The sequence below is a fragment of the Pectinophora gossypiella genome, chromosome 5 (genome assembly GCF_024362695.1).
Source record: "Pectinophora gossypiella chromosome 5, ilPecGoss1.1, whole genome shotgun sequence".
NCBI lineage: Eukaryota > Metazoa > Arthropoda > Insecta > Lepidoptera > Gelechiidae > Pectinophora > Pectinophora gossypiella.
Window position 1 is genome coordinate 15261644 of NC_065408.1, and position 19976 is coordinate 15281619.

The 19976-nt window shown below is 37.0% G+C and overlaps 1 protein-coding gene across 2 annotated transcripts in view; it reads left to right on the plus strand.

The window, feature by feature from the left end:
* LOC126367066 (uncharacterized) overlaps positions 1–19976 on the plus strand; it is a 166472-nt gene that overhangs the window by 68367 nt on the left and 78129 nt on the right. For both annotated transcript variants that reach the window (XM_050010461.1, XM_050010460.1), the window contains one exon: positions 19546–19829. In XM_050010461.1, coding sequence (XP_049866418.1) covers positions 19757–19829 — 73 coding nt within the window. In that variant the 5' untranslated portion in view covers positions 19546–19756. The remainder of the gene's footprint in view (positions 1–19545; positions 19830–19976) is intronic.

The window sequence follows — 19976 nt, forward strand, 5'->3', positions numbered from 1 at the left end:
TGGGTTTAACTGCCTAGGAACCGATATTAGGCAGCCAAATTACTAAATTTTTTGACAACATTTTGTGGTTTTTTAAGAACGTCTAAGGCCTTGTGCTGAGGTTTTCCTTGCAGTTTCTTTCCCGTGGTTATATACTTGGGTTGTGAGAAGCTGCAGTAGTTTTAGGCAGAAGAGACGTTCATTACGTAATGATCCAAAGTATTACTACGTTACCTACTGAATAAAGATATTTTTCATTGGATCCAAAGCTTCTTCCCTAATATAATAGATGTAGGCGTGTGGCTGAGTGAGTGATAGGTGAGTTGAGATGATTGTGTGAGAAATAGACGAGTAACATGAGTAGTACAGAAGGTATAGAGTACAGAAGGGATGCATAGACAAATGATATATTGAGTGAAGGAGTGTGAATGAGTGAGAGTGATAGAAGGAGTGAGAAAGGAAGGAGAGGAGAAAATAGCTGATGGCGGACGAAAAACGATGGTGGTGTAATACGGAGAGAATAAAATAAAAATAAGTGTTAGAACCGTACTAGACTGTTTAATTGAGCAAACCCAAATCCCACATAGATGTCAAACTAACCGGGCTTTTTTTTTGACGTGACTTATTGTAGATTTGCCGCAGATGGCATTAACTACTTGGCCGGACAAATGGGGAGCGCTGAAGGCTCTCACTCGGTACAACGTTTAAGATAACAGGCCTGAGGGTGCCCAGTCGGGCGCGAACCTCGGCTCAGGGCGTCGTCTGAGAGGAAAAATATTTGAAAGAATTAATCGACCCTAGTGGGTCGATAGCGATAAGCGCTGAATGAGGGAAATCGTCGACCATGCCGGCGGGGTCGGTATCGGGGCCCTGAAGTGTTTGGTGTCGCGAGCTGATTGGCTACCTCTATGGCTAGAGTAATCGGGTCGTCGGGATCGTATATTACGTCCTTCTCTGACCGGGCATTATACATGTTGCTTCACCTGTTGGACAGAGTAATAAAAATATGTATAATAACATTTTTGTCATTTAACTTAAAATTAACTAAATATTAAATACACGGAGACCATAGAGAAACACGAGCCGGGCCACCTCCAAGATCATCACATAATATGTTATGTGATGAGTTACAAAATTGTTTAACTTCCAATCAATTTGCATAATTGAAAAATGTAATAAATTTATCAAAGCCAATTAAACAATATATCTGTCAGGAACTAATTCCAAATAACCGTATTAAATATTATGCAAACAATATTTTATCCATAAACCATTTAGTTCCAGGCCAATCAACGGAAGCAATTTATCCTTATTACGTGTCCACGTCGATAATGAATCGCTATGGATTGCCATCAATAAAATAATATGACTGATCGGTGATATTTTCAGAAAAAACATTAATAAAACCATTATCTTTAATCGGAAATTACGTAAGAAGGTGACCTTTGAGTAAAATTAAATGATGTACCTACAGTAGAGGCTCACAAATTGTCTGGACATGAGATGAACAGAAAAACTTATTAAATTGTGCTCAGTGGCAAGAAGAAATGTTTAACTGATTTTTAATTCCGGATACAAATGTCCTTATTGTGAGCCTATTTAACGTGAATGACAGTCATATTATAACAAACAAGCATTCTAAAAAGGTCACATTGAAGCAATTCATCTAAAACAGCAATATTTGTGCAATAACGTCATAGTAAGTTCGCAATGCCAACAAATGTCAAATATCAATAGTGATTTTTAGATGAATTGATGAATTGCTTCTATGTGTCCGTTTTAAACCCAGTTTCAATAGATTTATCATTAGGATATCAATGCCAGAACCGACTTCACCGTACTTTTTGAAGACTGTAAATTAGTCGATCCTAAGACATTGATCCTGTGTTTTGTGCTTCTGTAAAAACCGGACCTGTCAAATCTTCAGGTTAGGTAAAGCGGACCCTGTGAAAATAAAACAAAAAAAACGGGATAATGCTAGGGAGATGATGATATGTTGATATACGTAAACGTTACATAAGACTTAAAGTGACCTTTCGGTGAAATGACTCCCAGGTTCGTAAATAAACTTGACATGTCTTGTGATTATATCGTCCGAGGTCTGATAAACGGTAAAGAAACCGCTTGCGGTGGCCATTTTTGGGTTGTATGTGGGATGAAGACATTTTTTGACGTGACTTATTGTGGTATTGCCACGGATGGCTTCACGGCCTCTGTGGTCCAGTGGTTGAGCGTTGAGCTCACGATCCGGAGGCCCCGGGTTCGAATTCGGTGGGGACATATCACAAAAATCACTTTGGAATCCCTAGTTACGTTAGAACATTACAGGCTGATCACTTTATTGTCCGAAAGTAAGACGATCCGTGCTTCGGAAGGCAAGTAAAGCCGTTGGTCCCGGTTACTAATTACTGATGTAAGTATGTATAGTCGTTACATGAGCCATGTCAGGAGCCTTGAGCGGCTCGGTAATAACCCTGACACCAGGGTTGATGAGGTTGGTATTCCACCTAACAACCCACACGATAAGAAGAAGCTTCACTGCTAGGTTGGACAAATGGAGAGTGCAAGAGGCGGAAGAATTTAATTATATGTGAATATTATTTTAATTTGCTACGTATATAAGTTATGATTAGATTTTAGCTGCATTATATTTATTTTAATATATTTTAGACGAACTTGACCTAAAGACATCAGTTTAGTATTTAATTCCGTGATTTATTGTACGACATATTTTAAGTGAAACCAGCTGCATGCATATTATTACACTTGAATATGATACTAAATTAAGTAGTTGATTAGTTTATTCATCACGTATCAATGGCACATCTTCACGGTCAAACTAATTGTTTAATTGACACCGTTTAGTAAATAGCGAGCTTCAAATGTCATTTATCATTTTATTACAGACCCAATAATTTAAGGTTCTAAAGAGGATCACATAGCAGGGGGGTTAAAATGGCCACAAAAAAACAATATTTCAATTTGACATTTGCGCATATAAAAGTAAGTGCGCAATGCAAACAAATGTCAAATAGCAACATTGCTTTTTTAGATGAATTGCTTTGATGTGGCCTTTTTAACCCCCCAGCATACAAGTTTAATCCCCTAACTCCCGTCGAAGTATCTAGTTAAAACCATGCGGCAAATCTACATAAGGCTAAAACAAAAGAGTTTGCATGAGCATTATCTAAACACTCCCAGCAATTAGGTACCTAGCCCTCTCTTTCTCGCTTTAACCACTCACGCTCACTCTCTACCAATCTCTCTCACTTTTGATTATCTCTCTATCTTTTTACCATAAATCAATAAGAATAGTAAAGTCAAAATTCGAAAACGTTTTAACGGCCACAAATATTCAAAAAATTCAAAATTCAAAAATATTTGTTTTTCAAAATTGGTCTACAAAGTTAGCGCTTTTTAAAAGTCAAAAATTAAATTCCATATTATGTAACTAGCTGTAAATCTACTACTACATCGGAATCTGTAACGCTGAGGGAAAGACGTGACCAGAAAACCTTCCAGCACAGGGCCCTAGTCCTACTGTTTCATGTTTTCAATATTTCATTCAGAAACAACTGTAGACAATTTCAGCAAGGTCGAATATCATTCATTGTATTCGTGGGCTAATTGAAGATGATACAAGTGTTTCACATATTGAATGTGTACTGTGACCATGAGTTTCAGAAATTTTGGGACAAAACAAAAAAAGTTAAAATATGTTTTCAATTACAGACTTAACTAAACTAGGTAACTGTAAACTTACTTACTGTCATTCTCAAGTTTGCTTTTTTATCACATTTTCTGCTGTTTTGAAATTAAAATTTCCTGTGTCATGAAAAAATCAGCACAAAAATCTCAGTATTAACTGCCTACATTACATCTGTAGATAAATTCCACAAAACCTATACTTAAAACTTTTTTAATATTTCATAATAATGTCATCTTTATTTTTTGTTGCAGGTAATTATATCTCTCGAGACAAGATTCAATCAACTGTCAGTTCAAGTGCTTATGTTACTGGCGCCGCTGGTAAAAACAGGTTCAGTTACAAAAACATGACTTAAGATTCATTATCTCTGTTCCGTCGAAAAAAATACGAAAGAACTTTAAAATTTAAAGCTACCGTAAAAGTACTGTTCCTTTTTTATGAATTAAAAAAATTGATAAACCATCGTTTACACTCTAATTGCTTGTAAAGACAGATGAAGAATGGAAATATATTCTTATTAAAAATGATATCGGTTTCCATTTTTACGACCTTATAAATAATCCAGTCGATAAAATATATAATTATTATTATGATCACACCATTTCATAGCAATTCTTAGTTCGTTTCCTATTGTACGAGCCTTTAAAACATCGAGCACTATTTTTCTACTTTTATGGCCCTTATTTATTTATAAGTACTACATTTTTACAGTCAGAGGTACATCTATCGTAAGACGAACTAACTACCCACACCTCACCGAGCTTTCTGTTAGAGCAACGTGACAGGTGGTGAGCCGTAACGCCGTCTATAATGGCCGAGTTAACTGCGTTAGTGAAAACAGCACTATATTTATATTTACATCGAAATGGGCTTATCTCACGTCTTACAGATTCTCTGGCCATTGTATATTCTGTTCCAACTAAAATGGCGCCAGGTTTTCAAATGTACTCATACTCATTTATTCATATTTTTTTTAAATTATAAATATCTAAAAAAACATTTGACATGTTTTTTTTATTTGTCATGTCATGTCATGTTTTAATTTTATTTGTCATGTCATGTGTTATGTATATCTAAGTAATATAACTACCTAACATTTTTATCTAGATTCAAAGATACCTAGGTACGTTTATATCGCCAAATCGCTGTATTTGCGCGGTGGGTGGTCGTTACACGACTTGAATTATAAACGACTTCAGTGACTCGTGCCGCACTTTTACTAAGGCAATTTTGGTTCTAGGAAAATATAAATAACACGTTGGAAAATAAAAGTAAAGAGGTTTGATATGCCACATACATCTTTTTGTATATAATGTTCTAGTAGAGCTTTCATTTCTTTCACTCATTCCATCACTTATTTAAAAGCCACGCTCTTGTCGGCGTAGCATTCTCCATGCTACTTTTTTAGGGAAAGATAGAGCAGCGGTTTCTCACTTGCCTTCCTCCCCTCAGTACTCTGTCTGACTCGAGTGGGATGGCGCGCAGAGTAATCTATTTCAAAGCCGGACTAGGACTCCTGTTCTCTGCCTCTGAGTAGTACTGACAGTTACTGCTGCCCTCCGTCAGGTTACAGGCCCTGCTACTTGCCATCTCCGCTTCTGCAACTGTTGAGGTCTTCATCCGTATCCCTGGCCAAGGGTTCTACGTTATACCACGTAGGTCAGGGTCCCTATGCGAATTCAACCACCATCTTAGTCGGGAAATTACCTCAGTAGACGGCAGAGAAGATGGCTCTGTCCCACCTGGGACACCTGGGGCCGGGTTTATAGTCTTGTATGAAACCAAAACCAAAGTCAAAACCAAACCAAAGGCAAGGTTTGTTTCCTTAAACACCATAATATAAGTTTACGTATTGAATTTGGTCTATCAATCCGCACAATAGTGCAGCGTAGTGAAGTATGCTCCATACCCCTTCCAGTTGATTTAGGGGAGGCATGTGCCCAGCAGTGGGACGTATATAAACCTTTTACGTTATATATTGAGTTTTACGTAATTTTCTATAATTCGTTCTGTTTAATGTTTTATTATTGCCAGGATTTAATGACCTTTCTTTCACCACTGCTTTCTTCTCTTTATTTCTGTTTTGTTTATCGATTCGAAATCAATTTAAATAACGAATCAACCTAGTTGAGAAAAAGTCACAAAGAAATATTTTGAAACAACCAAAAACCAACCGCAAAATAACAATAATATTGCAATAGATTTCAAAATGCCGTTATAGTTCCACCGTTATGGCTGTCAGCAAGTTTTATGTGAAAATTAAAATAACAAATATCAAGAATTCAAGACTAATAAAATACCATTCCTTGGAAATCTTAAATATCTACCTACGCCATTAGGTAAAAAGGAAATATTTTATGACTAAAATTTTTACTACTTAAATTGATTTTTTAAAACTAGAACAAATTATTCCATTTTTAAGTCTCATAAACGGATTTATGGTTTAAATATCAATTTTCTACATTTAGAGATATTATAGATAGATATCTAGTCATGAAACAATTATAAATATAATTAATTCTGTTACTTAATATAAAGTTTAAATAAAGTATAAAGTAAGAGAGATAGTAAGTAGTATAGTGAAGGTAGTGTGTAGGTATAAAGTTGAAAAGCAAAAGATGTTAAATGAACAAAATTGAGAACCTACTCTACTATTATGTTTTAAGTCGGTCAAAAATATACGATGTTTTTAAAGTAATTGTGGTGATAAAAGAAAATGGGAATTACCCATTAAATATATTTTATGGAGACATCTTAGTGCACAATTTAAAAACTTTATTGTATCTCTTCAAAAATATAGCGACAGTTACAATTTATTTCGCGTAAGCTGAAGTTTATTGCAATTAATAGTTTCAATCTATTACAATGCTTTTGTCTTTTTGCGTTATGGTTTAGATTCGTACATAAAGGGGGAGTTAAAAAGGCCACATTGAAGCTATTAATTTAACAAAGCAATATTGCTATTGGACATTTTGTTGACATTGGGCACTTACTTTTATATGCGCAACATGTCAAATAGCAATATTACTTTTTATGTTTTTATGTTAATTACTTGTAATAGATGCTCTTTTATCAAATTAAAGTTTTTAGCGTCTTATCAAATACAATCGAAACTAAACTGCTTTGAAAAATAACAGGCCTATTTTACCCGAGTGCCTCAGCAAAGGAGGGCAATGTGTTTGTTTATCTAGATACTTATTTAGCTATGCTATTAATTTCTAAAGTGAGGGGTTTTGTTAATGAAATCCCTTAAGCTAATTCTACGTTGCTTATTGTCAGTGACTTTTCTTGTTACTACAAAACCTGTCTTGTAAACTCCAAAATCACCGCCAAACATACCTACATGTCGAGAGCTTAATAAACGCTCAATGAATACTTGTAAACGTAAATTACGAAGGAAATTATTGTAAAACGAAAAGGTCGAGCCAACGGTAAAATTGACATTCTGAATGAATGATCGAAGTAATGATCTCGTGTTCTTCTTATCGTGTGGGTTGTGAGGTGGAATACCAACCTCATCAACCCTGGTATCGGGGTTATTACTGAGCCGCCAAAGGCCCCTGACATGGCTCATGTAAAGACTACATACTTACATCAGTAAGTAATAACCGGGACCAGCGGCTTAACGTGCCTTCCGCACCACGGATCATCTTACTTTCTGACAATCAGGTGATCAGTCTGTATTGTATATGTACACGACATTGCTCATTTCATATTGCAAGTAAGTACGGTCACGAGTACTGATATGTATCCAATTTGAAACCATGTCACATTAACTTTTTTGACAAATTAAACCGTAAGTTTCATTAAATGTCAAATATGATAGTGCGACAGGGTTCTAAAGTGGGTACATGATTTTGCTCATGACTGTATACCAACTATCAACTGTCGAATTGTCTTACTTAACACCATCGAAAGTTAAAACGAGAAAGCGGAACTTACACGTCACTAAGTGGAATTAACAGTCTTAACTGACAGTTGGCAAATTAGTTTTGTTTTTATGTCGATGTAAATACAATTCCTTATTCTTTTGTACTCAATACTGTCTTAACATGATTTCTGTGACGTTTTTGTAATGAGGTTTTTGAAAGTCTGTGGTACAACCGATTGGTACAACTGGTTGTACCACAGGGAGACCTTTGTAAGCCTACTTTAGGCTTTTAGTACTTACCTACTTATTAACTTTACTTTTCAAAGTATTTCGTAAGGTGTTTGGTCTTAATAATTCTTAAATTTCTCGCGCACCTTTACCACGAAAACCAGAAGTTCCGAGTCCCGGGATCGGCTGTGAATGAAGTCCTAAATACTAATAAAAACCTAAACAGCCTATATACGTCCAACTGCTGGCGATAGGTAATACTAATCCCAACAAAAACATTTTCATGTAAAAATGTTGCCAAGTGTGTCAGGATCGAAGCAAATGGAATTCTATAGTCTCTGCTTACCCCGGTGGGAAATAGGCGTGAGTTTATGTATATATGTATGTATGTTGCCAAGACGAGATCATATCGACCACAATGTCAAAAAGTCATCAGATCTCATGTAGCGCCAAGTTTCTAACTCTACACGTCCTAATTATACAAACTATAAGTTCACAAACTCTACACGTTAGGCAAAATATGGGGCTTGGCCGTTTCATAAGCAGTATAATATTCAGGTGCTTATCGATTCAAACGAAACATAAGGACTGTTATGATGATTTTATTTTACGTGACTTATATAAATTAGATTATTGTAGATTGGCCCAGGACATTGCTTGGCCGAACAGGACTCTTGAGTTTTTATTCATTGCTACAACGATCGTATAGATAAGTACTAAAATAAATACTTAACAAAAAAAAATCAAAATGACTAAAAGTGTACGTAGATCTCGTTAGTGATCTTCTATTATAATATAAGTTTTAACCTTTAAATATAATAAGTTTAGATATATTTCACTTCTTGAGCGAACAAATAAACTCTGAGTTTTTATTCATTACCACAACGATCGTCGTATATAAATAAATACTTAACAATAAAATAAATCAAAATGGCTAAAAATGTACGTAGATCTCGTTAGTGATCTTCTTATAAGTCTCAAGACTTTAAATATAATAAGTTAAGGTATATTTATTTACATCTCTTAAAGTCGTAAGACCTCTCCTTTTAAAATTCAAACCCCCATTATTTGTACTGTTGCTAAATGTCTGTATGTTTTGTTTGTATGCAATAAAATATATTTGATTTATTTGACTATTGTGTTTGGAAATCTCGGCCTTAGAGGAAGTTAAAGCATTTTTTACCAAAACTCGTAGCGTGTAGGTACCTACCTTTTTTTGACGTGGCTCAGACGGCATTAACTACTTAGCCGGTCACTAACTAACAAAAGTAACAAACCTAAATGAAAGTACACGCGACCGCAAGCATTCCAACTCTTTCCTCAAACCACATTAAAGTCAAAGTAATGATCATTTAAAAAGTATTTAACAACAAAGAGAAATGGCGGCGAGATGAACTTTCTCGTCTCACAGGCAAACAGGAAGGGCATATTGTTAGTGTTCAAACAATACAGATACCGTGTCAATATTCCGCATTTACTTAAGAAAGTTATATCTAATCTGTGTCATTAGGTATTATCCCTGGTTAAGAAGTTAATTAGTGTCGTGATACGAAACTGTCATAAGATGGTCAGATGAACTAAAGAAAACAGCTGGCCCACTATGGCAATCAACTCCAAGAGGCAGAGAAAGGTGGAAAGTGTTAGAGGAGGCCTTTGTGTCGCATGGACAAGCTAAAAGGAGAACTGTTTAATGTGTAATTTATTTAAGTTTATTATGTGAATTCCTTTAGTAAATAAAGGCTTTGAATTGAATTAAATTGTGATACGAAACTGTTTATTGTATCGTGTTTTGTACGACGTCATCCATTACAAGTTGCCATTAATCGAGCACAAAAATATGGTTGACTTCATATGTTAAGCCCAAGCCGGGATTCGAACCCACGCATTATCCAAACAGTGCTATCACGGATATATACAGGATGTTAGTGACATCGTAACGAATACTAAGGATGATGATTCAAACCATGATTCTGAGTTAATATCACGTGGAATTGTCCGTTGCAGATTTTTTTTTTCAAATTTGTACATTTGTGATAGAAAATTTCACTTGATATTAACTCAGAATAAAGAGCTTTTAACTCAGAATAATAAGGTTTTTTTTCAATTCCACTTGATATCAACTCAGTCATGGTCTGAATCATCCCTCTCAGTATTCGTTACGATGTCACTTACACCCCGTACAAGTGCGTACAGATAGCCATACAAGTAGGTATGGGTGTTAGTGACACCGTAACGAATACTGAGGGGGATGATTCAGACCATGATGCTGAGTTGATATAAAGTGGGCTTTAAAAAAAACATGAGTTTTCCGACAGGATATTCCACTTGATATCAACTCAGAATAATAGTCTGAAATGTCCCTCAAAGTTTTCGTTACGATGTCACTAACACCCAGTATAGTACAGGCAGTACCCTTTAAAATATTTAATATTTTAACCAGACCTCCAAAAGGTCCTCTTATAACGGTACAAGACAAGTACTACGGCATTATATCGCCGTAAAATTTCGTCACAGAGAACACGTGAGCGGACTAAACAAGGGCACGTAATGCACTCGAGACCAGACCACTCAAGACGCGCACTCCATGATCAGTTCAAGTGCATTCACCGTACCTTACTTCTGGCACGTATTAAAGGGTCTGGTACGGAGAAAGCTGCAGAATCCTTGAATATATCAATAATTAAGATATGAAACGAACTTACCTGTAAGTGAAGTTCTATCTTAATTATACAAAGCTCCTTGTTCGAGACGGGTGACGATGCTGGAGCATAAGACGTAGACTACACTGTAAAACGTCTCGAACAAGGAGCGCGTATAATCCATAACAGGGTCAGAAGTACATCCATCGCAAAATGAACCAAGTACCCACACCTCACCGAGCTTTCTGTTAGACCAACGTGATAGGTGAACCGTATCGCCGTCTATAATGTTCGAGTCAATTGTGTTAGTGAAAACTGCTGGTGCAAGTACGGTACCGGGATGAAAACCATTCTGAAGTGAAGCACTAAGCTTTGAAGCACACCCTTCATACAAAATACCTCGTCTCTCGTGTGGGTTGTGTCTGCCTGTAGAAAAGATTTTGAACAATTTATTTCAGAACAAGGGAATATCTTTTCGTAATTTATAAAGGCTCATAGGGATAAGGGCGCACCTATCTCGAATCGTGCCCCTTCAAGCCATTATTAGATGCTTGCGATGTCTCAAGTAGTCGTTCAATAGAAATCGTTACATGCTTTCTATATTTAGCTTTCAACCGAACGTTTCCATTTCGAACGATATTTGAAATTCCATATCTAATGTCGTTGGAATACATTTTATTGGCAATAAATCTCTCTGGTGGCTGACACAAATCATAAAATAACGCGACTTAGTATGAAAATCAATTTCGTAACATTTATTTCTGGACAAAAATTCTCGTTAATTTTTTAATTAGCCCGGATATTTCTTTTTTTATTCACTGACCTTCAAGGGCTACAACACATTTACGAATCACGTTACGGTGTTTAATTTTAGTGACGGTCGTAAAATGATTCCTGTGCACGAAGGTTCGTCAAACGTTGCGTCATTAGCTTTATTCATTGACGCACCGATTTGTACATGAGCAATGAGGGTGTCGGTTTACTTGGGCTCTGTTCTTTTTTTGAATCACGACTGTTGATTACCTATAGAATCTAGCTTTGTGATTGGTCGTATTTGATTGTCAACTTTTTATCTAGTTACCCATTACAATTTACCTTTTAAAAAGGGTTAAAAAAGACACCTAAGTATATAAAATATTTTTATTTAAGTACGCGCTACTCTGCAGTCTGTATCTGTCTAATGCCTTGATCACACCTACCGAGTGGACGGGCGAGACAGTGCGCTCGGCTGAGTACTCGGTGTGTATGAACATTAATTACGACGAGTGCACGGCCGAGCGCTTGGCCGAGTTATTTGGCGAGATAGCTACTCGAGCCCTGTTCTGTTTGCTAGGCCGAATATCCACCCCCGCGCTTCCGAGTGGACAGGCGAAACAGTGCGAACTATCTAGCCCGTCCACTCGGTAGGTGTGATCAAGCTGTAAGTAAGTAATATTCTCTATCGTAAGTTGTCTGGTAAGAAATCGCTTTTAGCTTTTAGTTTTTCCTTGTAAGTAGGTACATGTTTTGTATTTGGTCAACAAAGTGTTTATTCATTCCTTCATTCATTTTAGAGGGTAAAATCGACCACAGAGAAATGCATAAGATTTATATCACCGTAAGTTATCTAATCACGATAAAACGAACAGTTTCGTAGTGCACTCTGAATTGTCCATTAAAATGTAGCCCTTTATGGAGCCTGGGAGAAGTGTGCTTAGCATACAAAGTAAGACCTAGTTTCTACGATGATGTCATGAGATACGACTAGATAAATATCTCCATGAAAATGCCTAGTATCTGTCTAAATATCTTGTTAAATGGGGTATTGTTTTAACAAAAGTGTAGAACGGACGTGGGTTTAGTATGACCGAGCTAGCTTGAACTATGTAAAATGGAAGTAGATACTCCATACCTTCTACAGTTTTCAAGAATAACAGAGATCTGGGGTGTGGTCTTTTTAAACATCATCATCTCCCTAGCATTATCCCCCAATACAGGTTAGGTCACATACCTCCGAAAATGCACATCTCGGGAATGTCGGTTTCCTCACGATGTTTTCCTTCACCACTGAGCACGTGATAATCATGTGTTATCCAAACATGAATTCTAAAACAAATTCGACAATCATTGGTTTAGGCCTGTGCTGGATTCGAACCTGCGGCCTCAAAGTGAGAGGCAAGCGTTCTACCAAGTGCGCAATGCGAACAAATGTCAAAAAGCAATATTGGTTTTTAGATGAATTGCTACGATATGGCTTTTTTAACGACCTGAAATGATTTGGATTTAGATGAATTGCATATAAAATTAAGTGCGCAACGCAACTGTCAAATAGCAATATTGCTTTCTTAGATGAATTGCTTTGACGTGGCCATTTTAACCCCCCTGTACACCTATTTAGGACGCCACCGTCAAAGTCAAAGTATTTATTGCATTGGTGGTCGTTCACCACCATCACCGAATCATGCATCACCGAATAACTCTAACAGATATAACACTCGCTTCTCTCAACAGCTGGTTTCTCAAAATACATTCAACCAGACAGAACAAGTGCATCGTGTTTAGTGCGTCCGACCTAATGTCTGACTGCACTCACTATGTAACCAGATACCAATACCGCAACCAGTCAACCGTGATCCTATAGCGTAGGTACTTCAGTGGCTCTCAACCTTTTTTCACCAGGAAGGTTTATCAGAGCTTTGGGCGATTGATTTTGGTTTTTTTTTCGTAATATCGCTGCGCACGAACGACTCTCTTTTTTCTTTTTCTTTTCTTATTCACTCTCACTAATTTTACGCATATAAAAGTGTGCAATGGAAACAAATGTCAAATAGCAATATTGCTTTCTTAGATGAATTGCTTCGATGTGGCCATTTTAACCTCCCAGAGATAGAGATTAGTGGAGGGTGAAAGCGAAGGTATTTACCTATTTGCGTCAGTGGTTATTCCGGGGATCGCCGGTTTGGTACCACTGACATTCATACATGTGTCATTATACTAAACCTACATCTATGGTAAGGATGATCATTGTCAGTTTTGAAGCAAAGAAAAAAAAACAACGTACAGGGTGGGTGATAATAGTATTAGTTTCACAACAAACTTGACTCAAGGAAGTAAAAACAATTGAGTGCGTTCTTTTTGTCCCTGTTACACTTGATGAAGAAGGTACCACAAGGCTAATGGTATAAGTTACACAGGAAAAAATCCACGAGCAAAGAAAGCAAAAACCAATAGATGTGACCCTATTGTCTTTTGCAGGTACACTTGATAGAGAACAATAGAGGTACATAGGTAAAACCACACCCAAGATCTATAATGAGAACTTGCAGATTCTATCAAGATACTTAAAACACACTGTACCTATAGGTACAGTCGTACAGTGACAGATTACCAGCCCATCATTCTGTTATGATCATAGATTGAGGATGTACGAAAAAAAATTAGGTACGTATATAAATTCAAATTCGAATAATTTATTTCAGAAAATAAAGCTATTGAAGCTGTAAGAAATATGACTTATTCTAATGTTAGTATCATTCTTCTTCTTCTATCGTGTGGGTTGTGAGGTGGATAACCAACCTCATCAACCCTGGTGTCAGAGTTCCCGGCAGTAAAAAGGCGCAAAACTTATGTAAAATGAGCTTTATTACCCAATCTTGAGATAGGTAAGAAAAGTAATAGAAATAACAATTTCAAAAAAAACAGCCAGTGTCATTATTATAAAAGAGTTTTTACAACGGGAATTTTCTCGGGACCAGCACGTTACTACTGGTGTGGCTCGCAGCAACCTCAAGTGGCGAGTCGCGTACAGTCATGAGCAATGTAATGTACCCACTTTAGGACTCTGTCGCACTAACATAATTAATTAACTAACATTTAGTGAGACTTACAGTTCAATTGACATGGTACCAAAGTGTATACGTATCAATGCTCGTGACCGTACACTGAAAATTCAGTCAGCTTCTACGATCGCCCAGGCAATATTTTATTTTATTAAAAAAGTAACACAGACAGATTGTAAACCATACTATGTATGACATAACTTGAAACAAGTTTAGAACTAGTCTACAATCCAAAAAATAGTGTACACAGTATGACAAAATAGTAAAAAGGACAGAACTTAGGATAAACAATACATATAAAGAGCTTTTTTTTTTGACGTGACTTATTGTAGATTTGCCGCAGATGGCATTAACTACTTGGCCGGACAAATGGGGAGCGCTGAAGGCTCTCACCCGGTACAACGTTTAAGACAACAGGCCTGAGGGTGCCCAGTTGGGCGCGAACCTCGCCTCAGGGCGTCGTCTGAGAGGAAAAATATTTGAAAGAATTAATCGACCCTAGTGGGTCGATAGCGATAAGCGCTGAATGAGGGAACATATAAAGAGCCAGCAACAGGAGGGGGTATGGAGCATACTCCACCACGCTGCTCCAATGCGGGTTGGTGGAGATGTTTTTACGGCTAATAGCCGGGACCAACGGCTTAACGTGCCCTGCGAAGCACGGAATCATCTTACTTTTTCGGACCAATCAGGTGATTCAAGCCTGAAAAGTCCTTACCACACAAAGGACAGTCTCACAAAGTGATTTCGACAATGTCCCTATCGGGAATCGAACCCGGACCTCCAAATCGTGAGCCTGACGCTCTTACCACTAGACCACGGCGGCTGTAACGGGAGGCGGAAACAATACATACTTAAACCAATTAATACCTACCACCTACCTACTTCTTCACTACCGTGTGTATCCATCTAGTACGTATATATCTTTATTGTATCTACCTACAAAATGTAAAAACAGACGATGAGTTGCGGTGTACAGAAAAATCTGTCTATAGGTTTATGAGACACCGTTTTTTGATTGTAAAATGTTTATTATTACTTTGAATAAATAAAAAAAAAATACATTAAAACATCACCACAAGAACAAAACAAATATAAGTAAAATAGCTAAAGAAGCAAGTGAGACCACATATTATAAAGCAGCTTGCTATATCCTAAGTTTCATGATTCGTAGACGACTACTAATCTTTCACGGCCATTACACTTGTCTCTCATAGCAGCTAAAGCAATAACAATAATTATCATTACAAAGCCAGTAGAAATATCGCTACTAAAGTTCCCATTGCATTGGCTTTCCTTTTAGAAATCCTACTTCGGTCTCCCTCAGTCACGCAGCAGTGAAAATCAAGAGAAATGTTAGTACTAAAACTAAATGTTATACATGATTTATAGCCGAGTGCAAACGGTAAACGGGACGTTGCATTTAGTGAACGGTTTCTAGCCAAAAGCGGGTTTAGAGCAAGGAAATGTATTGCGAAATGTTTCTTAGATTTCAGGGATCCTTTATGGAATGAAAAGCAACATGTTTTTAGAACTTGTGGAAGGAATTTCTACGCTTTCAGAGCTTTAGCGTGCCAGCTTATACCTATAGGTACATAACATTTTAAGCATCTATTTACGTCCCGTCCATCATTTTATTTAAGCACGCGAGCAACTACTTTTCTAGCTGGGCATATCATAAAATTGACAGAGAGCTTGTGTCCTTATAAACATGATCGACCAGGACATGATCACCTTTCACAACAGATCCTTAGTCTTTTTGTATATTAACATAAAGTAACATAGCGTCACATATTCACGAGAGGGTAGAATTGTATAGTATATACACCCACTCGTCTTCAGCTATGTTTCAGTTAGTATCAAAAGCCACAAGTTGTTTTCTATTCATATGTGGCTCTGTCCGCTCTATTATTTTTTTCTGGCTACATACATATGTTATCTTTTTCTTATTATACCATCTGCGGCAAATCTACAATAACTCACGTCAAATATATATATTAGTTCTATTCTACCCGCAATAGGGCCCCTGAATCGGCTTCGTCTTAGCGGGTAGGGCCCCAGTTCTCGCATGTATGCCTCTCGCACTTTTATTCATCATCTTTCACGCTTGTGATATCTATTTCCCTACTCTACTTTTTTATTATTAGGATATCGGTACACGGGGGTCTGTCCGCCCTGTTAAGGATCACAGACGTGAGTTTATGTCCTCGCTTTCACCGGTGAGCCGCGTAACTGTTCGCAAGACGTCGGCAAGTTCAAAAGCTCTGTGGAAATCGCAATATGAACCGTGAACGTGGACCTCGAGCCTTCGGGCGGTCTACAGCTGTGTTCTAGAAAAAAAAGAATAGGCTAGTTTCTAACTAGTCAAATCAGTTACTTTTTACTAAACTCCAAAACGCGAAATTAGTACGAAAAAGCACATTGTGAGATCATAGGTAAACGTGAAAAAATGTCGGACTTCTTATTCGTAACTTACACCCAATTCGAAATATTCTGATTACTAAATAAAGACAGATCTAAATCTGACGATAAACGTTTTCTTTTTCTATTTAAATTATTTATGAATTTTAATCAAGAATATCTAAAAATAAGTCCGAAATTTAAATTTTTTTTCTGTGTGCTTTTTCATACAAATTCGACAGTCATTTTGTATTTTAATTTTAAGTAAAAAGTAACTGATTTGACTAGTTGAAAACTAGCAAGGTTAAAAGAATTCGCGGCAAGTGAAAATATTATTGGAATAAGTTCACCTAGATGAGGAAATTGAAATATTTTGGTGTCACTTATAGTAAAAACCACGTGAATGCCTTTTTGAAGAAAAACCACATTCGAATGTGATTTTTGTTAACAAAAAAATGTGGTTTCAATTTTTACCTGGATTAAAAGAAGCTAGTCTATTTAGAGATTTGTTAATAAAAAAATATACGGTCAAATTGAGAACCTCCTCCTTTTTTGAAGTCTGTTAAAACATTCGAACATGATTTATAACGAGGTTTTCGTGAGGGAAATTAATCTAGACACGCGGAAGCGTGTCAAGCCAAGTTTATTGAAATAAAGGTTGTCAGTGGGGCCACTTTAAAAAACGTCGTTCTGGCACTGTGGTACCTATACGTAGTTTGTCTGGGAGATTGAGGAAAAATACTCGAAGAAATATTCGAAATACCCGTCCTTTGGAACGCACTGTACTGATTTCACCTACATGTTATTGGATACTTAATCTAACGCAAGAACCAACGAAACAATTTCTAAGTCAAATTTATGCATACACTTGACCTAACCTAAATTTTAAAGCGGTAAACAGCGCCTAAAGGCTGTTATTTGCTCGAAATGCTCTCCAAAAGTGGACAAACCGTCTGTACAGGTTCATATTTCATCTTTGATACAGTAGATAACTAGTGTTGTAACGGGATGTCCCAATTTTCAAGGATAATAAGACCAAGGCGAGAGACGCCATATTTAACATTATATCACCAACCTTCAAAACCATCATTACAATACCTTTCTCTACTATCCCGTAGTGGATATGTGCCTAATGAGTTCATTAAATATACCTACTTAGCTTGATTACAATGATAGGATATAATAACAGATATAGTATATATCTACATATCGTGCTAGAAAGACATGGTGATAAAGCTATATAATTCGGAATAACCGTCTGGGAACCTCCATTAGGCGTCTTAACGTCTAGAACCCTTTTCCGAGGTTTTTTCTCGCAGTTATTGTTCGTCGGCTATACAGGTTGTAAGCAGCTGCAGTAATTTTAGGCGGATGAGACGTTCGGGAAAAAATACGTTTATGTAAAAATTGTTGACCCAAAATTTAACTAGGTTACCAACTTCCTCTTCTTCTATTGTGTGGGTTGTGATTGTGGATTACTAACCCCATCAACCCTGGGGTCAGGGTTACTATTGAGGCGCCAAAGACCCCTAACATGACTCACGTAACGACTACGTACTTACATCAGTAAGTAGTAACGGGGCCAACGTCTTAACGACAATCAGGTGATCAGCCTGTAATGTCCTAACTAAACTAGGGATCACAAAGTCATTTTTGTGATATGTGCCCACCGGGATTCGTACCCAGGACCTCCGGATCGTAAGCCCAACGCTCAACCACTGAACCACGGAGATTACCAACTGAATAAAGATATTTTTGTGTCAAATATAGAACCACAACCCACTTTTTTATGTCAGTCCGCATTTTGATAAACCAGACTCGACAAAATTGCTAACACTATAGATAACATTTATAACTCAGTCACTGTCGTCATACCCTATAATTTGAAAGCATTGAAAGCTGATCGATATTGGGATAATATATCTCTACAAAACAAGTATTTCGGTCACAGTAGAAAGTCTAGACAACTAGATTTAAGCCGTAAACTTTCGTAAATGCGTACCAGATTGGCTGGGCGATTTTATGACCATTTTTCTAAGTTTAGTAAGTTAGTCAAATAGTTAAAACTGCCTTTGTGAAAATTTGGCATAAACCGGAAAACTGGCAAGAAACTTGTACTTGTACTTGTACTTTAAATTTCTGTCGTTTTTCTTGCAACTACTTTCTTCGGCTATATTGTACTGGTTGTGAGAAGCTGCAGTAGTTTTAAGCGGATGAGACATTCGACAAAAATATATTCCTTATGTATTCATTGTCGACTCAAAATGTAACTATCTGACTATGTTACCAACTGAATAAAGATATTTTGAATAAACAATGTGTGAAATTCCAATATTTAGATAAACGTAGCTCAGACGCTGGTGGCGAGCGGAGAGTTGCCGTTCTATACATATTCCTTATTCTTTATTCTATGGTTGCAGTCTCTTACACTTTCTTTTACTTTTATATGCGCATAGCGAGGTGAACCGATGGCCGCTGGGGCGTAAAGGTTCTAGAATGGCGACCACGTGTCGGACGACGCTCAGTGGGTAGGTCTGCTACAAGGTGGACCGACGATCTGGTGAAGGTCGTGGGAAGCCGCTGGATGCGGGCAGCGCAGGACCGATCGTCGTGGAGATCCTTGAGGGAGGCCTATGCCCAGCAGTGGGCGTCGTACGGCTGATGATGATGATGATGATGCGCAAATATCAGCTTGTAATATTGCTTATTCAATATATAAATTAATATTCGTTTCAATGTGGCCTTTTGAGACCGTCAGTTGAATTGGTATTATTTTTGTCTCGACAAAATCAATAAATATGTTTGTATTTTTTTTTTGCAGCAGCAATCTTTTATTGAAATCAGCAGATCATTTATAGTATTTTAAGATAATACATTAAACTACGTTTTATTTTGTTACAGATTTAAAACAGCAGATCTTCAAAAACAACCCCAGTGTTTAGTTTCTCCAAAATAATGTGTTAAAATTTTCCAATTACAATTTCCACTAGTTCAAAATGTCTTTATTAAATAGATAGTGACAGTGAAATAATATAGTTACTTAATATTTTAGTGAGTATTATAATAAACAGTATTAAGTGAAACAGTGACAGTTTAGTTGAATAAATTAAAAATGGAAGCCTTAGAAAGGAGAGGAAATGTGATGGCGATTGCAACGATGCTGTTCATAGTATTTTCATCACAATGTAAGTATGACCAACAATTTTACCAATTATTATCAAATTAAGTACATAAAATGTTTTCGAAATAGCAACCAGTAATAGTGCACACAGTCTAAAGGGCTTATTATACCAACCTGAAATGCTAGATGCGTCAAGGTCACGGTGGTTGCC